The sequence below is a fragment of the Neofelis nebulosa genome, chromosome 1 (assembly GCF_028018385.1).
Source record: "Neofelis nebulosa isolate mNeoNeb1 chromosome 1, mNeoNeb1.pri, whole genome shotgun sequence".
Taxonomy (NCBI): Eukaryota; Metazoa; Chordata; class Mammalia; order Carnivora; family Felidae; genus Neofelis; species Neofelis nebulosa.
Window position 1 is genome coordinate 96,124,746 of NC_080782.1, and position 20,879 is coordinate 96,145,624.

At 45.3% G+C, this 20,879-nt stretch overlaps 1 protein-coding gene, 1 long non-coding RNA gene and 1 pseudogene across 4 annotated transcripts in view; 2 read left to right on the forward strand and 1 right to left on the reverse strand.

The window, feature by feature from the left end:
• The first annotated feature begins 693 nt into the window (after positions 1–693).
• On the forward strand, positions 694–2,868 carry LOC131517368 (large ribosomal subunit protein eL20-like; annotated as a pseudogene).
• An 11,943-nt stretch (positions 2,869–14,811) lies between these two features.
• The window catches only part of THBS4 (thrombospondin 4), a 45,016-nt gene continuing 38,948 nt past the window's right edge, over positions 14,812–20,879 (reverse strand). The window contains exons 16-22 of the mRNA XM_058728616.1: positions 20,545–20,738; positions 19,483–19,661; positions 18,802–18,850; positions 18,508–18,704; positions 17,734–17,906; positions 15,564–15,703; positions 14,812–15,035 (exon numbers count right to left, since the gene is read on the reverse strand). Coding sequence (XP_058584599.1) covers positions 14,974–15,035; positions 15,564–15,703; positions 17,734–17,906; positions 18,508–18,704; positions 18,802–18,850; positions 19,483–19,661; positions 20,545–20,738 — 994 coding nt within the window. The 3' untranslated portion in view covers positions 14,812–14,973. The remainder of the gene's footprint in view (positions 15,036–15,563; positions 15,704–17,733; positions 17,907–18,507; positions 18,705–18,801; positions 18,851–19,482; positions 19,662–20,544; positions 20,739–20,879) is intronic.
• Positions 15,666–19,154, forward strand: LOC131510925 (uncharacterized). Of its 3 annotated transcripts, XR_009261247.1 has the most exons (3): positions 16,086–16,534; positions 17,033–17,113; positions 17,199–19,154. It is a non-coding gene; the product is annotated as an uncharacterized LOC131510925 (long non-coding RNA). The 3 variants fall into 3 exon arrangements; XR_009261244.1 differs by lacking the exon at positions 16,086–16,534 and adding an exon at positions 15,666–15,756 and having other exon boundaries at positions 17,033–19,154; XR_009261246.1 differs by having other exon boundaries at positions 17,033–19,154.

Sequence of the window (20,879 nt, forward strand, 5' to 3'; positions counted from 1 at the left end):
AAGTCCTTCTGAGATTTTTGTCTCATTCTTCTGTTTGGAACATATTGCTCTGTCTCCTCATTTTGCTTGACTTACTGTGTTTCTGTGAATTAGGTGAAACATCTACTTATCCTAACCTTGATGGAATGGTTTTGTTTATCACAGGCCATCCCCTGTGAATACTGTGTGTTCCTGGTGACTTTGGTTGGTTGGCTGGAGATGTGGCTGTCATGGGCTGGGGGTCCCAGGCTGCCCTGTTGGGATGGTTGGGACTGAAGTAGGTGTGGGCCAGAGTGGTCCTGGGACCCTCTCTGCAGAAGGTACCTTGGCAGGACAGCTGAAGCTGAAATTACAAGCCAGGGTATTCCAGGGTACCCTGTGCATGGCTGGAGCTGAGGTGTGCACAGGCCAGGGGATTCTGGGATCCTTTGTATAGGTGGTTTGTGCCAGAATGCTTAGAGTCAAGGTCAGTGTACCCCCAGTTGCTCTGCACTGGAGGGGTTCCCTGGCAAGTTGTCTGGAGCCAAAGTGATGTGGGTCTGGAGAGTTGCAGGGTGCTTTGTCCCTGTGTCGCCTTGGTGAAACTGCCATTAGCTGTAGTGAGCATTGATCAGGGATGTCCTGGTGTGTGCACCATGGTGGGGTGGCCTTGGTGGTATGGCTGTGACTGCTGTGAGCTAGGGGCCTGGGGCTCACTGAGGCAGCAGGCCAGCTATGGCACTGGGCCCTGCTCCTGTCCACACTGTCAAGGTGGAGGGGGAATGTAAACTGTGCTGCTCACTAGTCCCTCTAACCTCGAGAGTGTTTCCACAACTCTCCTACCATCTGGCAGGATTTTAGGGTTGGTTTGTTTATATTCTAGTTGCGCTTTTAAACTTGAGCTTTTTTTTTTTTTTTTTTTTGTGCTCCAGGGAAGAGGGATCTCCCAGCCTCCTGTGGGTAGCATCCCTCCCCAGTGCAGTTGGCAGCGTTGGGGATGGGGATTCCCCTTGTCGCTCAGTCTCCGTCTCTTGCCATTCTCTCTGGGTTGTTTATATCATTTGTTGTGCAGAAGCTGTTCAGACAGTCCTCGGTCCTTCTCCAGGAGGAATTGATCTACAAATGGGGGTAGATTTGGTATACCTGTGGAGGAGGCAAGTTCAGGGTCTTTGTGCATTGTCATCTTAGACTAGAGCTCCAAATTTGTCTCAGTTTTTAAAGTTTGCATTAGTTAACAAAACAAACAAAAAAGCCCCAAGAATAGTGAAAACACTGTGCAGACCAAACAGTTTTTGACTGAATTAACTTCTGTCAAGCCACCTGTCCCTGCCTGGTAAGCTATGTTGTGTTCCCTGGAAAGTCATTCTTTCTGGTGAGACATTTAGGACAAGTCTTTTTTTTTTTTTTTTTACTTAGCTAAAACCTCTCAGGATTAAGTAAATGGGGGTTCTTTCAGCGGACAAATGCTTTACAAATAGAGTCAGAGAGCAAGGGAATCCAGCAAGTTGCTTTAATAAAGTTTTATCCAGTCCTAAAACAAATTATTCTTTTGCAATTAACAGTGTTGGAGTGAAAATGGCTCTCACTCAAATAGAGACCTGGACTAATGCCAGCTGGATTCACGTACTTTTTTGCGTTCCTCCCAGTGCCTAGCACAGCGCCTAGCACACAGCGGTTGCTCAGTAGGTGTTGGTTTGATGTGTGAGTGAATGAATGATGAATGGATGGATGAATGTCTCTTTGCTTGGCTCACAGAGAAGACCGACGTGAATTTAGGCTGAGGGACAAGGAAGGTCTTCTCTAGGCAATTCCAGAAAAAGAGAAAAAAAAAAAAATGAGGCTTCTGTGTTCATTCACAGCCTCATCTGTAATAATTGAAATATCATTTGTTTCATGTGTGGTTGTTGGTTTTTGTTTAATTTAATGTTTTGGTAATGAGTTCTTAAGCACTGAACTATTAGCAATGTTGTTACTAAGAGTAAAATAAGTAATAAATGGTAGTAGTTTGATTTTTAATGAACTTCAGGTGTTGTTTTTTAGCTAGAAAAGGGCAGCCTGCTCAGAATAGTCATGTTTTTGGAAGATTGCCGCCCCCTCGTGGATTCAGTGGAGAAAGACAAGAGTTTGAAGCCTCCTGCTCTTGGCTTACTGGAGGCAACTGGCTTTTCCAGTTCAACAAATACTTTATTCAGGGGCTGAGGGTAGGATACAGATAAGAATATTGCATACTACTCATCCTCCAGCAGCTCACAGAAACCACAGAGCTCAAAGGGACTTTTGAGACGTTCGTTTTCAACCCCTGGTCCTCAGAAGTCTGGTGGGAGCGGTCCTCTCTTGGGTGGCACTTGAGAGCGGACAGTGCGTCATGATGGCACACTTTAGGGTACAAGGTAGTGGAGCGCTGCCTGCCCACCCCAAAATGCCGCACTCCGCTGTTGTATCTCCTGCGAGTATTTGCACCTAATCATGTCATCGTCAAGTCCCGCTTCTGGTACTTTGTGTCTGAAGATGAAGACTTCAGGGGAAATTGTCTACTGTGGACAGGTGTTTGAGAAATTCCCCTTGTGGGTGAAGAACTTCGGCATCTGGCTGCGCTATGACTCCCGCAGTGGCACTCACAACATGTACGGGGCGTACAGGGACCTGACGACGAGGGCACCGTCACCCACTGCGACCGAGACATGGGCACCCCACACCGCTCCCCGGGCTGCTGGATCCAGATCATGAAGGTGGAGGAGATTGCAGCCAGCACGTGCCACCGAGCAGCAGTCAGACAGTTCCATGACTCCAAGAATCAAGTTCCCACTGCCCCACCGGGTCCTGCGTCGCCAGCACAACCCGCATTTCATCACCAAGAGGCCGAACACCCTCTTTTAGATGCAGAGCCTCCCTGGCTCCCGTTCTGCCCAAATGAATTCAATGGGAAAACAAAACAAAACAAAAATCAAACAACAAAAAAAGGGCTTCTTGTGAAGATAACAGAACACCTTTTTCTTTTCTCTTTTCTTTTCTTTTTTATGTTTGTTTTGAGAGAGAGAGAGTACACAAGCAGTGGAAGGGGCAGAGAGAGGGAGAGAGAGAATCCCAATCAGGCTCCCTACTGTCAGCGCAGAGCCCAGGATGGAAGGGGCTCCATCTCAGGAACCATGAGATCCTGACCTGTGCTGAAATCAAGAGTCCCACCTTAACCCACTGAGCCACCCAGGTGCCCCTAATGGAGAACACTTTCAATGAAAAACTTACTTCCATAAGTTTTTCTTAGACTTGAGATATCTGCTACTGTTTTTTTCTAGTGGGTGCTATAAAATAAGCAATTAATGAACAGCTATTTAGAAGAACCACCCCCCCAAATATGGCAAGAGATGTTCATATAGTTGGACAACTCTTCTTTGCAGAGATGTATGTGCCTCACAGTGATTACTTATTGTGTTTTATAATGTATAAACCTGATATTACTTAGTAAGGTAACCTTAGTGAAGGGGAGACATGTGTGCTCGATCATAGCTTGGATAAGGGTTTGAAGTGAATCCTTTCTTCAGGGTACTTTGAACCAAAGCTGTGACTTCAGGAGCTGCCCCTTGAGGGTGCTCCACCCACGTGGAGCACTTCTCAGGGGCTGTTTGTAGAATTTCTAGGTGGAGGACGTGGCCTGGCCTAAACATAGGCATCTTTTCATTTTAGGAACAAATCCAAACAGTAGGAACTGAATAATCCAGGTCCAGCAAATAGTGGCTGAAGAAACTGCATTGGGGTCCAGCCTTGGTGATATGAGTTGGGAGGAAGGTCAAGTCGTTTGTTTGATTTTCATTTTATTTTTTTCCCTTTATGTCATTTAATCACCCATACTTCTCTTAGGTAATATTCTGCTGAATCTATTTATTTATTTAAAACAATGTTTGTTTTTTTGAGAGAGAGAGAGAGAGAGCACAAGCAGGAGAGGGGCAGAGAGAGAGGGAGATACAGAATCTGAAGCACACTCCTCCACACTGTCAGCACAGAGATGGATGCAGGGCTTAAACCCACAAGCCGTGAGATCATAACCTGAGCTGAATGAAGTCAGATGCTTAGCCAGGTGAGCCATCCAGGCTCCCCATGCTGCTGAATCAGTTTTAACGGCTCATTGGTTTCTTTGGTACTTTCTTAATGTTTATTCCATTTCTTCTTATAGAAACAACACATGTGCAGGAATTTTAGAATAGTGAATATGCTTGGCGGGCTCCCCATTTCTGCATGTGGGTCCAAGGCTGCCTGTTTCTGCCTCTGGTGACTGGAGGTTGGATGGAGAGTGTCACCAGAAACACCTTCTGGAGTTGGGAGTGTGGGGCCTGGAGGTTGTCTGGCTCTCTGTATGACCCTCTTCTTTTCCCTGAGCATAGGTCCCTGTGGCCTCTGTTCCTCAACTTTTCTTTGGTCAGCTCCCCTCTGTTAGAGCTGAGCAGAGCCCTGCTCCTGTTATGCCCAGAATTTGTGATCCCCAAAGACCACTAGGGAGCCGAGTCCGATGTAAAAGCAAAAGAGCCTTTATTCAAGCTAGCTCGAGCTCAATCCCCTACCTGCACCTACGCAGAGGTGAGATACCAGGGAGAGAGAGCGAGTTTCAAAAGGACAAAGGTTTTATTGGGGCCTAGGGGCAGTTGGTGAGGTAATGGCTATGGCCTCAGCCGATTGGCTGGGAAGGGTCCGAGTCCTGTTAGGCAGGTGAGGGGGAGGTTACTCAAGGGGAGGAGGTGTGGTCAAGGTGAAGGACACAGAACAAGATGGTGTCCGCTGGTGTAGGCCCGCCCTTTCACTCCCTGCTCTCACTTTGTCCCCCTGCCCTCTCACCTAGCCAGCCTGCAATGTCAGTCCTTACTGGGGCTCCTTCCTTAGCCCCATTCTACAGGTTCTCTGTGTGTATTGGGGGGAGGAGGTGGTGCTTCCTTTAGGAGGGCTGCATTGGTGCTCCTCGAGATCAGCCTGCCTGCTGCTGTAAGCTTGGCCATCTAGAGCCCTCATCTCTGCTCCAGGGTGCAGGCTAAGTGTCCAGTCCACAGTCATGACCAGGTACTCCCATCAGAGGCTCCTCTCCATTTCTCAAACCATTTAGGAGTGGAGCAGACAAGTCCACTCCAAACTCCACCATGCCTCTGCTCCCCCAGCCTTGGGGAATCCCTTTCTCTTCTTTCTCTGCCACCACACCCCTCTGCCTCTTGAGCACCTGCAATTTCATTCTGTAAGTATGGCTTTTCCAAACAATATTCCTGGTGGATTTTTTTTTTTTTTTTTGTAGGCTCCAGAAACCCAAAGAGGATCCTATACTACACCTTAGGTCATCATCATTTGGGCTCATTCAGAATGTGGTGGGGTAGCACCAGAAGACACTGAGCCCATCTCCCTTTGATATTTCCCTATTCCCCAATTCTCCATTCAGAGGGTGGACTCTGAGCTTATTACCTCAGAGGGGATGTGGCATGTGTGAGTCAGAGCTGGCCTGCAAGCTAAGCCTTTAGGGGAACTTAGGGGCCATAAGTAAAGGAAGACTGGGAACAGACAGAATTTCTTTGCCAAAAGCAAGGAGGGCGGGTGGACATAAGGCTTTCCTTCTCAGATTAGGGACAGATTGTCCCATGCTAGAGAGAGAGGGAGAAGAGGGGCTTCCTGCAGCCCTCCAGGTGAGGGCCAGTAAAGAAATGGCTCCAGGGGTTCATTCAGATTTGGGGGCCCTTTTGTGGTTTTATGGCCTCTGAGAATGGGGGTGGTGGTGAGCGCTGACCATGGTCGTGTTAGGAGGAATCTGTGTGGACAGCCATTCCCCAGTCCCTAACACTTTGGTACTGAGAAGTCACCCTAGGGTGATTCTGAGAGAAGAGTGGAAACCCCAAGCAAGACTCAAGTAGTACTTGTCTGGAGTCTGGGAGAATGAGTTTTCAAAATGAAAACAAGTTGGAATTTGGGAGTTAAAGTGGTTTTTCTCACAAACCTGAGTTCAAGGGCTGATTCATGTCTACTATATGGCTGAGGAGGCAGGTGATATGTGGAAAATAACTGTCATTGTTTCATAACAGGCTCAGGAAGAGGCCACTGTTACTTCTGGGGCATCTAGCCAGAGAAGGAAGCTTTAATTCTGCAGGTCTCATTCACCCCCAACCCTCCAGGTAAGTAGGTGCATTTACACTTCTTTTTAAGGTTTAACATGGGGGGGGGGGGTGGCAGGTAGGAGGACGAGAAAAGAGGGGTGCTTCTTGCCACCTCCCTGAGGCCCCAAGTCCAGCATGAAATGTTCTTTGGATCAAATGGCCAACAAATGAGGGTTTGATTGCTGAAAGCAACATCACCCAGGCCATTGAGATGCTGTAGCAGCTGCCTGGTGATGCCCGGGGAGCCATAGGGAGCGGTACCAAGGCTCTTTTCCCCTCTGTGCGGTGACGGTCCCCGTTGTAGAAATGGGCTGTGCTCTAGAACAACTGTCACTCCTTATTTGGAGTTGAGGATGTATTTCCCCAGACTAGCACTGGACTGTATTTTGTTGGTTTTATTTTTTGCTTATGAGGGCAGTTTTTGTACATAGAAAGCTATTAATGGCTTTTATGTTTTTTAAAAAAATTTATTTACTTATTTTGAAAGAGAGAGAGAGGGAGGGGGAAGGACAGAGAGGGAGAGAGAGAATCCCAAGTAGGTTCTGCGCTGTCAGATCCTACTGTCACCATGTGCTGTCACCATGGGGCTCCCTCTCACAAACTGAGAGGTCATGACCTGAGCCAAAGTCAAGAGTCAGATGCTCAATCCAATGAGCGAGCCAGGTGCCTGAGGTTTTTAAAATTAGTATTTGATTAATTAAAGATACAAATTGCAAAACCTTAAGTTTATAAGTTCAACTTAAAAATTTGCTTACTCTTCTATACTCCATAAATATACAAATGTACTTATAAATGTATTATAAATGCACTATAAATGTTCTTATAAATGTACTCTAGAACAATTTATCATCACTTTTAAGCTTTTGATTAATGTTTAGTCTCATTTGCAAACTTAAATTTTAAATTGCATTTATAAGTTGAATATATTAATTCATAGCATCTAAAATACTATATTAATGTATAATACACTATGAACTTAATATGTTTATTTTTAAATGTTTATTTATTTACTTAGAGAGAGAGAGACTCCCAAGCAGGCTTTATGCTGTCACTACAGAGCTCGATATGAGACTTGATCCCACGAACAATGAAATCATGACCTGAGCTGAAATCGAGTCAGATGCTTAACTGACTGAGCCATCTAGATTCCCCCAAACTTAGTATGTTTAAATTTCATTTATAAAATTAATTTTTGTATCATTTGGCAAAAACTACCTAGGTACTCAAGTAACTCTTGTAAATATAACAAACTTATAAATATTGTGGATTTATCTTAATCACCTCACTCTTATTTATATAGTCAGCCAAATTCTTCCATACCTTTTAACTTAAAATCAGAAGTCTAAAGTCAAATACACAACTATATGTACAGACGTACATATTATATATATATTATATATAAATAAAAATGTTTATATTTTTATTTTGAGAGAGTGCAAGCAGGGGGGAGGGGCAGAGAGAGAAGGAGAGAGAATCCTAAGCAGGCTCTGCACTGCTGGTATGGAGCCCCACACAGTGCTCTGTTCCAGGAACCCACAAGACCATGACCTGAGCCTAGATCAAGAGTTGGATACTTAACCGACTGAGCCCCCCAGGTGCCCCAACCCTGAAAGCTTTTTTAAAAAAATAATGGATGTAGGGGCGCCTGGGGGGCTAGGTCGGTTAAGCGTCCGACTTCGGCTCAGGTCATGATCTCACGGTCCGTGAGTTTGAGCCCTGCGTCGGGCTCTGTGCTGACAGCTCAGAGCCTGGAGCCTGTTTCAGATTCTGTGTCTCCCTCTCTCTCTGCCCCTCCCCTGTTCATGCTCTGTCTCTTTCTGTCTCAAAAATAAATAAACGTTAAAAAAAAAATAATGGATGCTGTGGTCAAATCCACAGATATTCTAATTTAATTGGTTGGGGGCAGGGCATAGATTTATTTTTTAAGTTTCCCCAGCTGATTTTTTTTTTTTTTTTTTTTTTTTTTTGGAGAGAGAGAGGGCACAAGTGAGCAAGGGGCAGAGAGAGAGAGGGAGAGAATATCCCATGAGGGGCAGAGAGAGAGAGAGAAGCCGGGTTCACCCGAAGTTGGGTTTGAGCTCACCTGAAACAAGGCTTGAACTCATGAAACTGTGAGATCATGACCTGAGCCAAAATCAAACGCTTAACTGACTGAGCCACCCAGGCACCCCTCCCCAACTGATTTTTATCTGCAATTTTAATGAGAACCACCTTTCTGAGACTGGGAATATGCTTTACCTTTACCATTTTATATTATATTATTTTATTTTATTTTATTTATGTTGCATTGTGTTGCATTGTGGTCCATTCGATTCCATCTCATTGCATTGTATCCCATCCCATCCCATTCCTTTATTTTAGAGAGTGAGAGCCAGGGAGAGGGACAGAGAGAATGTTAATCAGGCTCCACACTCAGCATGGAGCCCAATGTGGGGCTCAATCTCATGGCCCAGGGATCTTAACCTGAGCCAAAATCAAGAGGTGGGCACTCAATGGACTGAATCACCCAGTTCCCCAAAATGCTCTTTTTCTAAAATGAGCAGGTGTTTGTTGTCAAGAGAATTAACTGGGCAAAGTAAGAAATCAGCAATCCTTTATCATCCCCTGAAATTTATTTTGAAATCTCAAAAGAAAGCCAAAGGTTTGGGAGCGACTACATTAGAGGGTAGTAAATTATTAGGACTCTGGAGTTCTTAGCCCTTTAGGGAAGAGGAGTCTGGTATCTTTGCATCCCAGGTCCAGTAGAGTGCAGAGAACATAGGAAGCTCAATTTTGCTTTCAAATGAACAAATAAGTTAGGAAAAAAGACTTTTGAATTTCAGAAAATGCGTTTCTAAGCATGGAAACTCTAGTTGTAAGTGGGAACTTAAAAACATGCCTAAATGAGGAAGCTTCAAATGTGTTTTTTTTTTAAGTATCTTTATTTTAATAGATAGCACATGTGCACATGCTCAAGTGCAAAAGTGGGGGAGTGGCGCAGAGGGAGAGAATCCTAAGCAGGCTCAGTGCTTTCAGTGTGGGACCCTACAAGTGGAGCTCGACATGGGGCTTGAACCTACAAACTGGGAGATCATGACCTGAGCTGAAACCAAGAGTTGGATGCTTAACCGACTGAGCCACTAAGATACCCCAGAATGATATATTTTTAATTGAATCACAAGTTCAATTTACTAGATTCTCTAATATGCCAAATTATTTAAAATATTTCAAGTAATTTATTTGTATTTTATTTTTTAAAGTTTATTTAACTAATCTCTACACTCGTGGGGCTTAAACTCACCTTGAGATCCAGAGTCACATGCTCTTCTAACTGAGCCAGCCAGGTGCCCTTCAAGTACTTTAAATACCACATATTCAAAAATAATTCCTAAACACTACACAAAAATATTAGGACAGTAGGTTTAGTATCTCTATACTTAATTCTAAGTGTTTTTAGGAATTAAAAATCCTTATCCATTAAGGAAACTACACTGTCTCAAGAAATTTAGGGTAAACTTCTCAGTGGACTGTGTGTCCTCAAACAAGGGCACCTCATATCCCACTTTTGTAGGTTCATATAAATGACTTAGTTCTCAAGTTTTTTTCAGACCAGATTCTTTTCTGTCCCTTGAATATACTCTGAGTTATCTTCCTAGTCTGGGTCATTAAAAAAATGCTTTACAGATACTTCAATAATGGGTGACTAGATGTTGCATCTTTCTCATTTTCTTTGACTCTATAGCCCAGAATTAAAATTAAGCTAAGGATAACCTCCCATGATAATTCTGAGATATGGGAATAATAACCTGGAAGGAGAGAAGCAAGAGCTTCCTTTTTTGGGGGTGCTCTACTTCCCTCTCAGCCCCTCCTCCCATGCCCCTGGGGCTTCTCTTCATGGCCCAGGGCCCTCCTCCTGCCCCCCAAACTCTTCTCTCATCTTGTGGGTGTCTACCCTGGAATGGTCTTTCCCCACAGTGACATTCTCATTTTTCCATCACTCCTCCCATTTCCTCAGAACCCTTGATCTCAGTGAACAGTCAGGAGGAAGACAGATAATAGAATGAAATCATGAGTGAGTGAGGGCTGCTCACACTCTTAGAAGTATTAATAAGATTATTCTTCTTTTATGTTTATTTCTAAAGGCAATTATTCTATGTCTATAAAAAATTTTTATTTATTTACTTACATTTTTTTTAAGTTTATTTATTTATTTATTTAGAGAGAGATGGGGTGCCTGGGTGGCTCAGTCGGGTTTCCGACTTCGGCTCAGGTCACGGTGTCTCAGTTGGTGGGTTGAAGCCCCGTGACAGGCTCTGTGCTGACAGCTCGGAGTCTGGAGCCTGCTTCGGATTCTGTGTCTTCTCCTCTCTCTGCCCTTCCCATGCTCATGCTCTGTTGTGCTCTGTCTCTCAATAATAAATAAACATTTAAAAAAAAAAAGAAAGAAAAGAAAGAATGTGACTGGGGAGGAGCAGAGAGAAGGAGAGAGAGAGAATCCCAAGCAGACTCTGAACTGTCAGTATGGAGCCTGATGTGGGGCTTAAATCCACAAACTGTGAGATCATGACCTGAGCCAAAATCAAGAGTTGGATGCTCATTTGAGCCACCGAGGTGCCCCTATGTTTGTTTATTTTTGAGAGAAAGGGAGAGCAAGGAGGGGAAAGGGCCGTTAATAAGATTCAAATGAAGACCTTGCTAACATGGATGGAACTCTCATAGCAATTTGAGTTTCTGCACTAGAGTTGAATATAAATATTAAAAACTCCCAGGTTTCAATTTGGGGGAGAGGGCACCACACCAGCTAGGCCATTGCTATAGTTTGTCGCAGGCATCTGGCTAGCCTTTTTCAAGTGTTTCCTGATTCTCACAACCTTCTCCACTTCTCCACATTTAAAATATTGAATATATTTGACATGTAATGTGCAAATTTAATGCATACAACTTATTAGTTTGATACATCTATATATTGTAATATAATTGCCATTGTAGCAATATTTAACCCCTCTATCATGTTATATAATTATTCTTTCTTTTTAGCAGTTGGGATAATTAAGTTTTAGTCTCATAGTAAGTTTGATTGTAGTACAATATTGTACAATATCATCTACATTCATTATACTGTATAGACTTTAGATCTCTATGACTTATTTACTACTTGTTGCAAGCTTGTGCCCTTAAACACCGTCAATCTTTTTTAGTTATTTTTTAAACGTTTGTTTATTTTTGAGAGAGACAGAGCATGAGCCGGAGAGGGGAAGAGAGAGAGGGAGACACAGAATCTGAAGCAGGCTCCAGTCTCTGAACTGTCAACACAGAGCCTGATGCGGGGCTTGAACTCATGGACCACAAGATCATGCCCTGAGCCGAAGTCGAATGCTCAACCAACTGAGCCACTCAGGTGCCCCAATCTTTTCTTTTTTTTAAGTTTATTTATTTTTGAGAGAGAGGAGAGACTACATGCATAGGGAGGGGCAGAAAGAGAGGGAGACCGAGAATCCCAAGCAGGCTCTTTGCCAATGTGGGGCTGGAACTCATGAACCATGAGATCATTACCTGAGCAAAACCCAAGAGTCAGATGTTTAAATGTGCCACCCAGTGGCACTTACTGTTCCACATGTAAGTGATATCATACAGTACTTCTCGTTCTCTGACTTACCTTGCTTAGAATATTGTGCCCAAGGACCATGATGTTGTCACAAATGGCTGGATATCCTTCTTTCTCATGACTGAATAATTTTCCACCATGTATATTTACCACATATTCTTTATCCTTTACTTCACTGATGGACATTCACGTTTCCATATCTTGGCTATTGTGAATAATGCTGTGATAAATGGGAGTGCAGATATGTGGTTGAACTCCTGTTTTCCTTTCCTTGGGTATATGGTAGCTCTTTTTAATTTTTTTGAGGAGCCTCCATATTGTTTTTCATAGTGGGTGGACCAATTTACATTCATATGAATAGTGTAAAAGGGTTCCCTTTTCACCACATTCTCACCGGCACTTGTCTCGTCTTGATGATAGCCATTCTAACAGGTGTGAGTTGATAACTCATTATGGTATTGATTTGCATTTTTCTGATGGTTGGTCACGTGGCATATTTTTACATATGCCTATTGGCCGTTTTGATGTCCTCTTTGGAAAAATGTCTGTTTAGTTCTGTCCATTTAAAATCAGGGTTTGTTGTTGTTATTGAGTTGTATGAATTCTTTACACGTATTGAATATTAACCCCTTATCTGATGTACATTTAGTTTCTTTTGCTGTGCAGACGTTTTTGAGGTTGATGTAGTTCCATTTGCTGACTTCTGCTTTTGCTGAATGCTTTTGGCATCATATTCAAATCACTGCCAAGACCAGTGTCCAGAAGCTTCTTCTCTACATTTTTTCCTGTTGCTTCTCCATTTAAAGAAGAAGTTTTCTGAAAGTTTCAAGCTTTCTGCAGCATTTCCCAAGATACTGAGGCGGGACAACCAGAAATAAGACAGGATAGTATACCCCACCCAGTTGTGTGCTGGTAAATGTTTGACCATCAGCTCTCTGGAGCCCTGCTTTGTAGTGTTTGCCAATTTCTGTGGTGTAAATATTCTCATGATGGCTAATATCAAACCATCAACAGCTTGACGGGATATCCTGTCTTCAAAACATAATAGTTGGCTCTCCTGAGCTGGTAAGCACTGGCTTCAGCACATCACTGGGTCTGTTGCTCTCTGTATATAATGACCTTTGTCTTCCCAATGGTCTAATAAGCTCCCTAAGGGATACAATTGTATTCTTGATCTCTTATAGGCCAATGGTACTAGCATGGTTATAGACACAAAAGTATCAAAGAAACTTTGCTAAGGGTATATTGCTTTCCTAGAGCAGCTGTATTGCTAACAGCAGGGAGACTTGGGGGTGGGGAGGGGACAGAAAGGCTGCCTCCTCTTTCCACCAGCATCAGGGAGGCAGTAAAGGAGAGAATATGGGAGCCAGAGATGGTTTTGATAAGGAAATCAGGCTCACTGAAAGTCCGATCAAAATACTGTAAGAATTCAGCTCAGCTTCACAACCAGATCTGATTAACACACTCTCTTTAACTTACAGAGGAGTTTATTTCCTGTCCAGGATCTGGTATATACTTCGGTGATGAGAATGAGATCTCTGAAGAAACAGATTTGTGGTTTTCATCACAGACTGCCTAGTAAAGTGCCAAAGACTCAGCAGAAGGGCATGAAAATAGCTATAAAGGTGTAACCTAACTGTATTGTTGACAAAGTGTGTGGAAGACCAAATGGGCTAGAGAGATCCGAGAGGCCCTAAGGGCTCAGGAAATAATAACCTTTCAGTGAGATTAAACAAAAAAAAAAAAAAAAAAAAAGGAAAAGGACTAAGATTGAAAGAGGATGATCTCTAATGAAATGAACTTGTTCTTAGTTTTTTTTTGGAACTGGGAAAGAATTATAGGTGTGAAACCATAAACTGAAAAAAGCCCATGACAGCAGTATGGTCCAGAAACCCTTGAACAGTATCTCCTGTAACATAGTCCCCCTGGGAGACTAGACAGTGTCAGCAGAGGGAAAAATTGGTAGACAGGCCTGAATTCTGTCCACTCACTGAAGACCTTGATGTGGGATATCTAGTGTCCTGAATTAGGAGGCAACAGACACCTCTAGGCTTTACATGTGTAGGGGGCTGTCTTGAAATCCTGCATATCTCCTATTGCTTACGCATATGCGTCGTATTTTAGGACTATTGAAATCATGATAAAACTGTGGGGATAGTGTTTATCCTCTATTTATGACTTAAGATACCTCCAGGAGTATTGGAATAGGAGGATATATTACTACCCAGCAATATTCTTTAAAACAGAATTCTTAGGGAGTTTATAAAAATGGGCCTGGATCTTTGCCTTACAAATGGTATGTATAAATTAGGCACTGAAATTAGGTTACTGATATAATCATAGAGCATATGTTGTGAGGGTTCTTTTTTTTTAAATTTATTAGAGAGCAAGAGAGCACGCATTAGTGGGGGAGGAGCAGAGGGAGAGGGAGAGAGAAAATCCCATGCAGGCTCTACCCTGTCAGTGCAGAGCCCAACATGGGCCTCAATCTCACAAACCTGTGAGATCATGACCTGAGCTGAAACTAAGGGCTGGGTGCTTAACCGAGCCACCCAGGTGCCCCTGTGAAGAGCTTTTTGAGTTGTGGAAGGGTTTATATGATGCATCTACACTTTTGTCCTTGTTACTTAAGAGGCATTCAGCCAGCAAGCCAGCAAACATTTACTGGATATCTACTATATTTCAGGTAACTATGTTGGGTACTGGGAATACTGATTTTAGTTAAGACATGGTCTTTGATGTCAGTAAGCTTACATTCCACTGGGGGGAGCCAAATATATAAATAAGCACAATGACTGCTGAATGTGCGGGTGTGGAAAGGTGTGTGTGGAGTGGGGGAGGGTGTCAGAAGGAATTAGATCAGCTCCAGGACTGGTCAGGAAAAATCTTCTTGGGGAAGGTTCCCCTGAGCATGTGTTTTTGAGGCTGCTGAGGTGAGCAATGGCACTGTTAGGCTTTTATGTGAAGATAACCTGAGGGACCAGCGATCAGACCTTCGGCCTGAGTCTCCTGATTCACGCACTTGCTCAATCTCACTGATCACCCAATCTAAGCAAAAATTCCCCCTACAAGTTCAAGATGTATACCTCAGAGAAGCACATACACACCATCAAAGCCTGAGCCACATGTAAGCAATGTCTGAGTAGCCCAGGCTTTAGAAATTATCTCTTCTTTATTGCCACATCCATATAAAAAGTTTGATATTATTTGGATTGGTAAAAGGCAGGCACAGTGTATATAAAAAAAAAGGTGTAGTAAGTTAAAAAATATATGGCTTTAGTGCTTGGAAAAACAATTATGGATTGCTTCTTTGGTTTAATTATCCAGGCGATCGAAATTCTGGGTTTGAAACTCTTGGAAGTCCTCTGGGATGGTGTCTGCAAACCAGAACAGGCACAGCAGGGTTAGTAAAGTTCCTTCCACCTGGAATCCGAGTCCATCTCGTGCTGCGCAAGCATCCTGTAGGGGTCACTGTCAGCCTAAGCAACAGGCCCCTGAAGCCTCCACAGCCATTTTCTACTTCAGGCTGCTTTGCAAATTGTTGGCTTAAAGCCCGGGAGTGCTCATTCATAGGCCTAGAGGAAATTAGCAGGCAGAATGGATTTTGAGTGTGATTATGTCTGAGCCATGAGAAAATAAAGGCTGCCGTAAATTAAATCTGACTGAATTTCTCACTGAACCCCAAATCCTAAGCCAAGCAGTTAAATTCTGTGGGTCTCAATGTCCTCATCTACCAAGTAGGAAAAATGAGATCTACCATTTACTTTGGTTAGAGACTGTTACATTTTAACGAATATGCCGCATGAGCTTGGAGCTCCTGAGAAGAAAATGTGCTGTAAAAATAAGGCCGCGTTTTCTGATTAATGATAGTAATAATATTGTATAGTAACAAGAATGCACATTACCATTGCAGCGGTATTTGAGGTTGGACCAAATGATGTTTTCTTGGGAGAAGCAGAACACGCCAAGCCGGCCTCCACGCATGGTGGTGTCTATGGTGACCCCGGAGTCAGCTACCAACTCAGAGCCTTCATAAAAGCGCACTCTGCGGACAACACAGCCCAAGCCGGTCTTCATGAACCTCAAACCCAAGTCAAGGTGAAGCACCCACTGTGGGACCCAGGGGCCCCACTTAAAAAAAAATTTTTTTTTTTAATTTTTGAGAGAGAGACAGAGCATGAGCTGGGAAGGGTCAGAGAGAGAGGGAGACACAGAATCCGAAGCAAGCTCCGGGCTCCGAGCTGTCAGCACAGAGCCTGACAGGGAGCTCAAACCCAGGGACCACAAAATCGTGACCTGAGCCAACCAGCTAACTGACTGAGCCACCCAGGTGCTCCTGAGGGGCCTCACTTCTTAAATACCCACATCTTTGCTGTTTCATACTCCATTTTTCACAACCCTGGGTTGTGCTCCAGCTGTGGCCCCTTCCCTCTTGGACTGGAAGTTCCATGAGGTCAAGGACTGTATGTTCCTGTCCTCCCATATTCTTTCTCTCCAAAAGCCTAACACAATGCTGGGCACAGAGTCATATTCGATGGGTACTTGCTGATGAGTTGAAGAGAAACTACAGTGTGAACCATGGCCAAGAGGCTTTGTGACCTCATTGTCCTGTGAGTTACCTTGTCCAGACAACATACTGAAAAATCACTGCTTTTCCTGAGGTCTGACTGGTAGCACCTGGTTCAATCTCAGAATAGTGATCCTCCACGGGAGCAACAGCCCTCCCCTAAACAAGGGCTTTAGAAATTTGTGGCTCTTTGTCTGGCATTTTATGACAGAAGCCAGGGAAGCTGAATGGCTTACAAAGCCCTGGAGAGAACAGTCACAACTTGTCCTGCATCCTATACTCCTTTGGAGTGTTCCTTCAGACACCTGGGTAGGTGAAAACCCTGCTTATAATTATCAGGGCGGGCCTAGACCCTAACTTCCACTTACTTGAGAACATCAAGTATTTTTTGCACTGTTTTAATATATACTGAATTTGGGGGGGGGGTAAATTGAGAAACGACTACTTTGTTTTGCTTAAAAAGAGGTGTTCACCTTGTTAGAAGTTAACTCACCAGCAGAAAAACCTGTATTAGAATGTCACTGCTTCTATTTCATTTTGTGTTGTGGTGTAGTGGTGTTTAAGCATTTACATGATTTTGTCATAAATTATTATTTTTCTCTTACAGTGTTAGGGAATTAGTTTTGCAAATTATGTGCAGGCAGATTGTATATTCTATGACTGCATTTTGGGACAGAAAAGAAGGCATTAGGCTTCATAAGGCTCAGAACATGAACGTCTTACTGTGCGACAAACAGTACATTTGACTAAATGCTCAAAGAAGAACAAAACATGAATTAGCCACCATGATTTTCTTTTTTCCACCAGGCTGGTTTCCTGGTCAGGAGACTGCAACTGGTCTACATAAGCTGTCGTTGGTGTTGATCTGCACGTTTGAGGAATGAGCAAGTAAGTACATGGTCTAAATTTCAAAGATGTAGTCTAAGCCTTCCTCGTTTCTGAGAAGAGTTTTTAGTGCTTGTTTTTTAAATAGTCCTATAGGGAAATGAGGCAGATGGCGTTGGCTCACGTGAAGATCCGTTCCTGCCGCATGTGGTACAGGCCCAGCAGTGGGGAGACCAAGGTAAAAGGAGATACGGGCACTGTCTTCAGGGAGTTGATAGTCCAGAGGGGAAGAGACCAAAAAAGGGACCCACCGCAGTGCAGCATGAATATTCGTGAACAAGCCACCATACAGGGCAGGTGTGGATAGGAGGCTTACCCAGGCCTTGCCTCACAGTGGTCAGCATGGCAGAAAGGGGGTCACTACTCAAGCACCTCCTTCCCCAACACTGACACCTCCCGTGCAGAAAGTCCCTCTGCCCCCAGTTGGGCCGTAATGTCCAGCTGGTTAGTTTGAGCTTGGGTGTCTTTCTCCTAGTACTTTTCTGGGAGCCATGGCCTGAGTCTTGGAAGCATGCCCTTGGAGGGCCATCCGGGGTCAGGACTGCTCAGGGCGGTGAAGGCTCTGTGACGCACAATGAGGATGTGCTTTGCTTCAAGTGCAAGGTGAGATGTCTTCCACGTACCTTATGTAGCCCACCTGGGGCCTGTGCTGCAGGAACCAGCGGTAGGACACCTTGTCCTTCCAGCCCACGTTCCTCGAGTCCTTCCACAGCAGCCGGACCTGGTCACTCGTGTCCCCAGTGTGCCACAGGGAGTTGCGGAGATGCTCCCCTGGGCCTGTCTTAGACTTAACAGCCTGGAAAGGACACGAGCACGGTAGAACCAAATACACAGACCACCCTTCCTGCTTCCTGGGTCCCTGGGGTGGTGACTTCATGGTTACAATCTGGCTGTCTTGGATTTGGACAAAAGCGTAAACACTTAAATGCCCTTTCTCCTGAGGTGACCTTTAACCCTTTAATAACCAGCTCTGGCTGATACCCCACTAACCCATTCCACTTTTTTTCCTGCTGTAAATCCATTGCTCCCCACATGTGTTTCTGAGAGCTCTAAAGTGTGCCTTTTCTCCAAGCAGGAGTGAGGGAGGCAGTGGCTCAGCCCTCCTGTACACAGCTGGCCCCATCAAGGGAACAGATTAGCCAGTTAAACTGGTATGTTGTGCCTGGTGACATACCCCCAAATCTCTCCCAACTCTTGAGCCCTACTCAGACTGACATTTTCACCATCAGTCACCCAGAGGTTAGGACACAGCTTGTACCCAAGAATGAAGGCCAAGCCCTGGGTGTACTGTAGCACAAACACCTCGATGTCACAGATGAACTAAATGCCACATGGGACAACAGAGGATTTTAAAAGAGGGCTCCGAAGAGAGATGAGTATCTTAGAGCTGTTGGTACCTTAAGCTGGATGCCAGGTTCCGCCACAGCGCGGAATGGCGTGGCTTGCCAATATGTCTGCTCTGTCTGCTTCCACATGACTACGTAGAAGCTGGAGCTGTCTTGGTAACCAAAGATGAAGCCAGCATAGTCATCGTCTGTCTGGGTGTTTACGTGGAAGGTCCCTTCAAAGTCAACTCCGTTGAATGCCGTGTACCCTGCAGGGATCAGAAGAAGATCAGAGAGGCAGACCAGCCACATGAGGAGCTGCAACGAGTGGATTCTATACACGTGCTCCTGATGCCCTGGACCTACCCACTGCCAGGCCAGGATCGCTGTTCATAGTCTGCACAATCTCCATGCCCTGCAGAGAGAGTTGAAGGCCATCTTAGAGGGTGGAGAAAGCTCAAGGAAGCCCAGAGCCTCTGGCACCATTGGTGAGTGGTCAGCAAGGTCTGACCTCCACACAAAGATTTAATTACCTGAGGAACTGTTCTACCTTGTTATGTCCTCAAAGAAAGCACACACTTGTGAGGGGGGAAAGAGAAGCTGAATAGAGATTATTTTGCTAAAACTGTAATTAAGGGTTTATTGAATCAGCTTAATTGAGAGAACATAGACTTCTAATGAATGTGACTTCCTGGGTGACACTAAAAAACCCAAGCCTCTCTGTGCCTGCTCTTTGTAGCTACACAATAAGGAAGACATGCAGGAGGCAGTCCCCTGGAGAGATCAGTAGCATGGCTCTGGGGTCAGACTGCCTGGGTCCCAGTTCCAGCATTCTTAGCCATCACCTGCATTGCTACCCGGAGCAATCATTTCGGATTGATGGGACTTGATGTGTAAAACAGGGCTAATGAAAGTGCTCTGTCATAGGGTGATTATGAGGAGTAAGTGTAGTCTGAAACAGTGCCCCCTGTCACTGCTACCCACTTCTCCCAGGACGACCTGTGCTGAGAGGCAGAGCTGAGCTGCTGTTGACCACGTGACGCTTACCTGGTTCAGGACCACCCAATTGGGATCGATCTGGGCATCCCCTTCAGGGTCCAGGACTACTGTCTGGTAGGCCCTGAAGTCGGTCAATGTGACCTCTGCATTCTCTGGGCAGACATCGATCCGATCGATGACCTGGTCCTGGTCAAAGTCAGTCTCACAGATGTCTCCCACGCCATCGCCTGGGTGGGGCAGGGGAGGAGGAGAGGAGCTGGCTACCGCCCACTCTGTGCTTGACGGAGACAGGGCTGGGCAAGGAGCTGGAGGGAGCCCACACCCCACCTCCAGGGCTATGACTCTCCACCCATGTGGGCAGAGGAGCCCAGCAGCAGCCATGTCTGAGGTGGCCCTGAGCCCCATCCTGGAGTCATCATGGTTGGTTGCTGAACCCCACTGTAGGTGACCAAAAGAATTTTCTGGGGATAGAGTGGTGTGGTAGGCAACTCTACAAAACTGATCTTGTCAGGAACCTTGGGTCAGGACGCTGGGGTTCACCAAGTGGTGAATCTTAAAGCTGATCTTACATAAGCAAACATCTATAGTACTTTCTCTAGAACATATGAAAAACAGGGAAATTATCATCACCAGACAGTCTCTAAGACCAGCTGGTGATCCTTAGGCTCTCTGGCTCATGGTTTGTTTTGTTCAGCTGACCTGGTATTAAGATATTTGAACTGAACTGCTGAGCTGTGGATGGGCGTACCCTCCCCCACTCGCCAAGGTCCTCACTACTCTGTGTCATTTCTGGCTTTGTGCACACTCTTCCTTACTGGCCTCGCCCCTGTAGCCATCTGAGCTTGGGACTCCTGTGAGACGAGCAGCTCCCCAAGCCCTTTGAGGGGAATCGTGTGGCTGCTTCCCTGGCCCACGTGACCTCATCCCAGGGCTACTCAGAGGCTGCAGGGCAGTGCTTCTCTGATGGAGCTCGCCAGTGGTGTCTACCAGCTGTCTGCTGACCACCCAAACTGTGGCTCCTCAGAGAGGCCCTAGGAGAAGCATGCCACCGAGTGCCTGGCAGAAGGGAGCCTGGGGGCCCCCGTGCAACCCGAGGCTGAGCCCGCCTACTGTTCCTATCCTCCTGGGCTGGGTTGGGGACCAGCCGGCAGTTGTCTGGTCCCGGGGGCACCACGTCTGGGATGCCATCGTTGTCATCATCATCATCACACTCGTCACCGATGCCATCCTTATCAGTGTCCAGCTGGGCGCTGTTAATGACGGTGGGGCAGTTGTCTGTGCTGTCCTGGTGTCCATCTCCATCACTGTGGGAGGAGGAAGAGGTGGTTTGTGGCACAGGTGACCGGAGAGCAGGGAGGAAGCGAGAGTTGGGTGTGGCGGCTTGGTCTTTCTTGACCCACATGTCCTTAGACAGGGCTGCCCTGTGGGCCTCCGAGACCATTTTC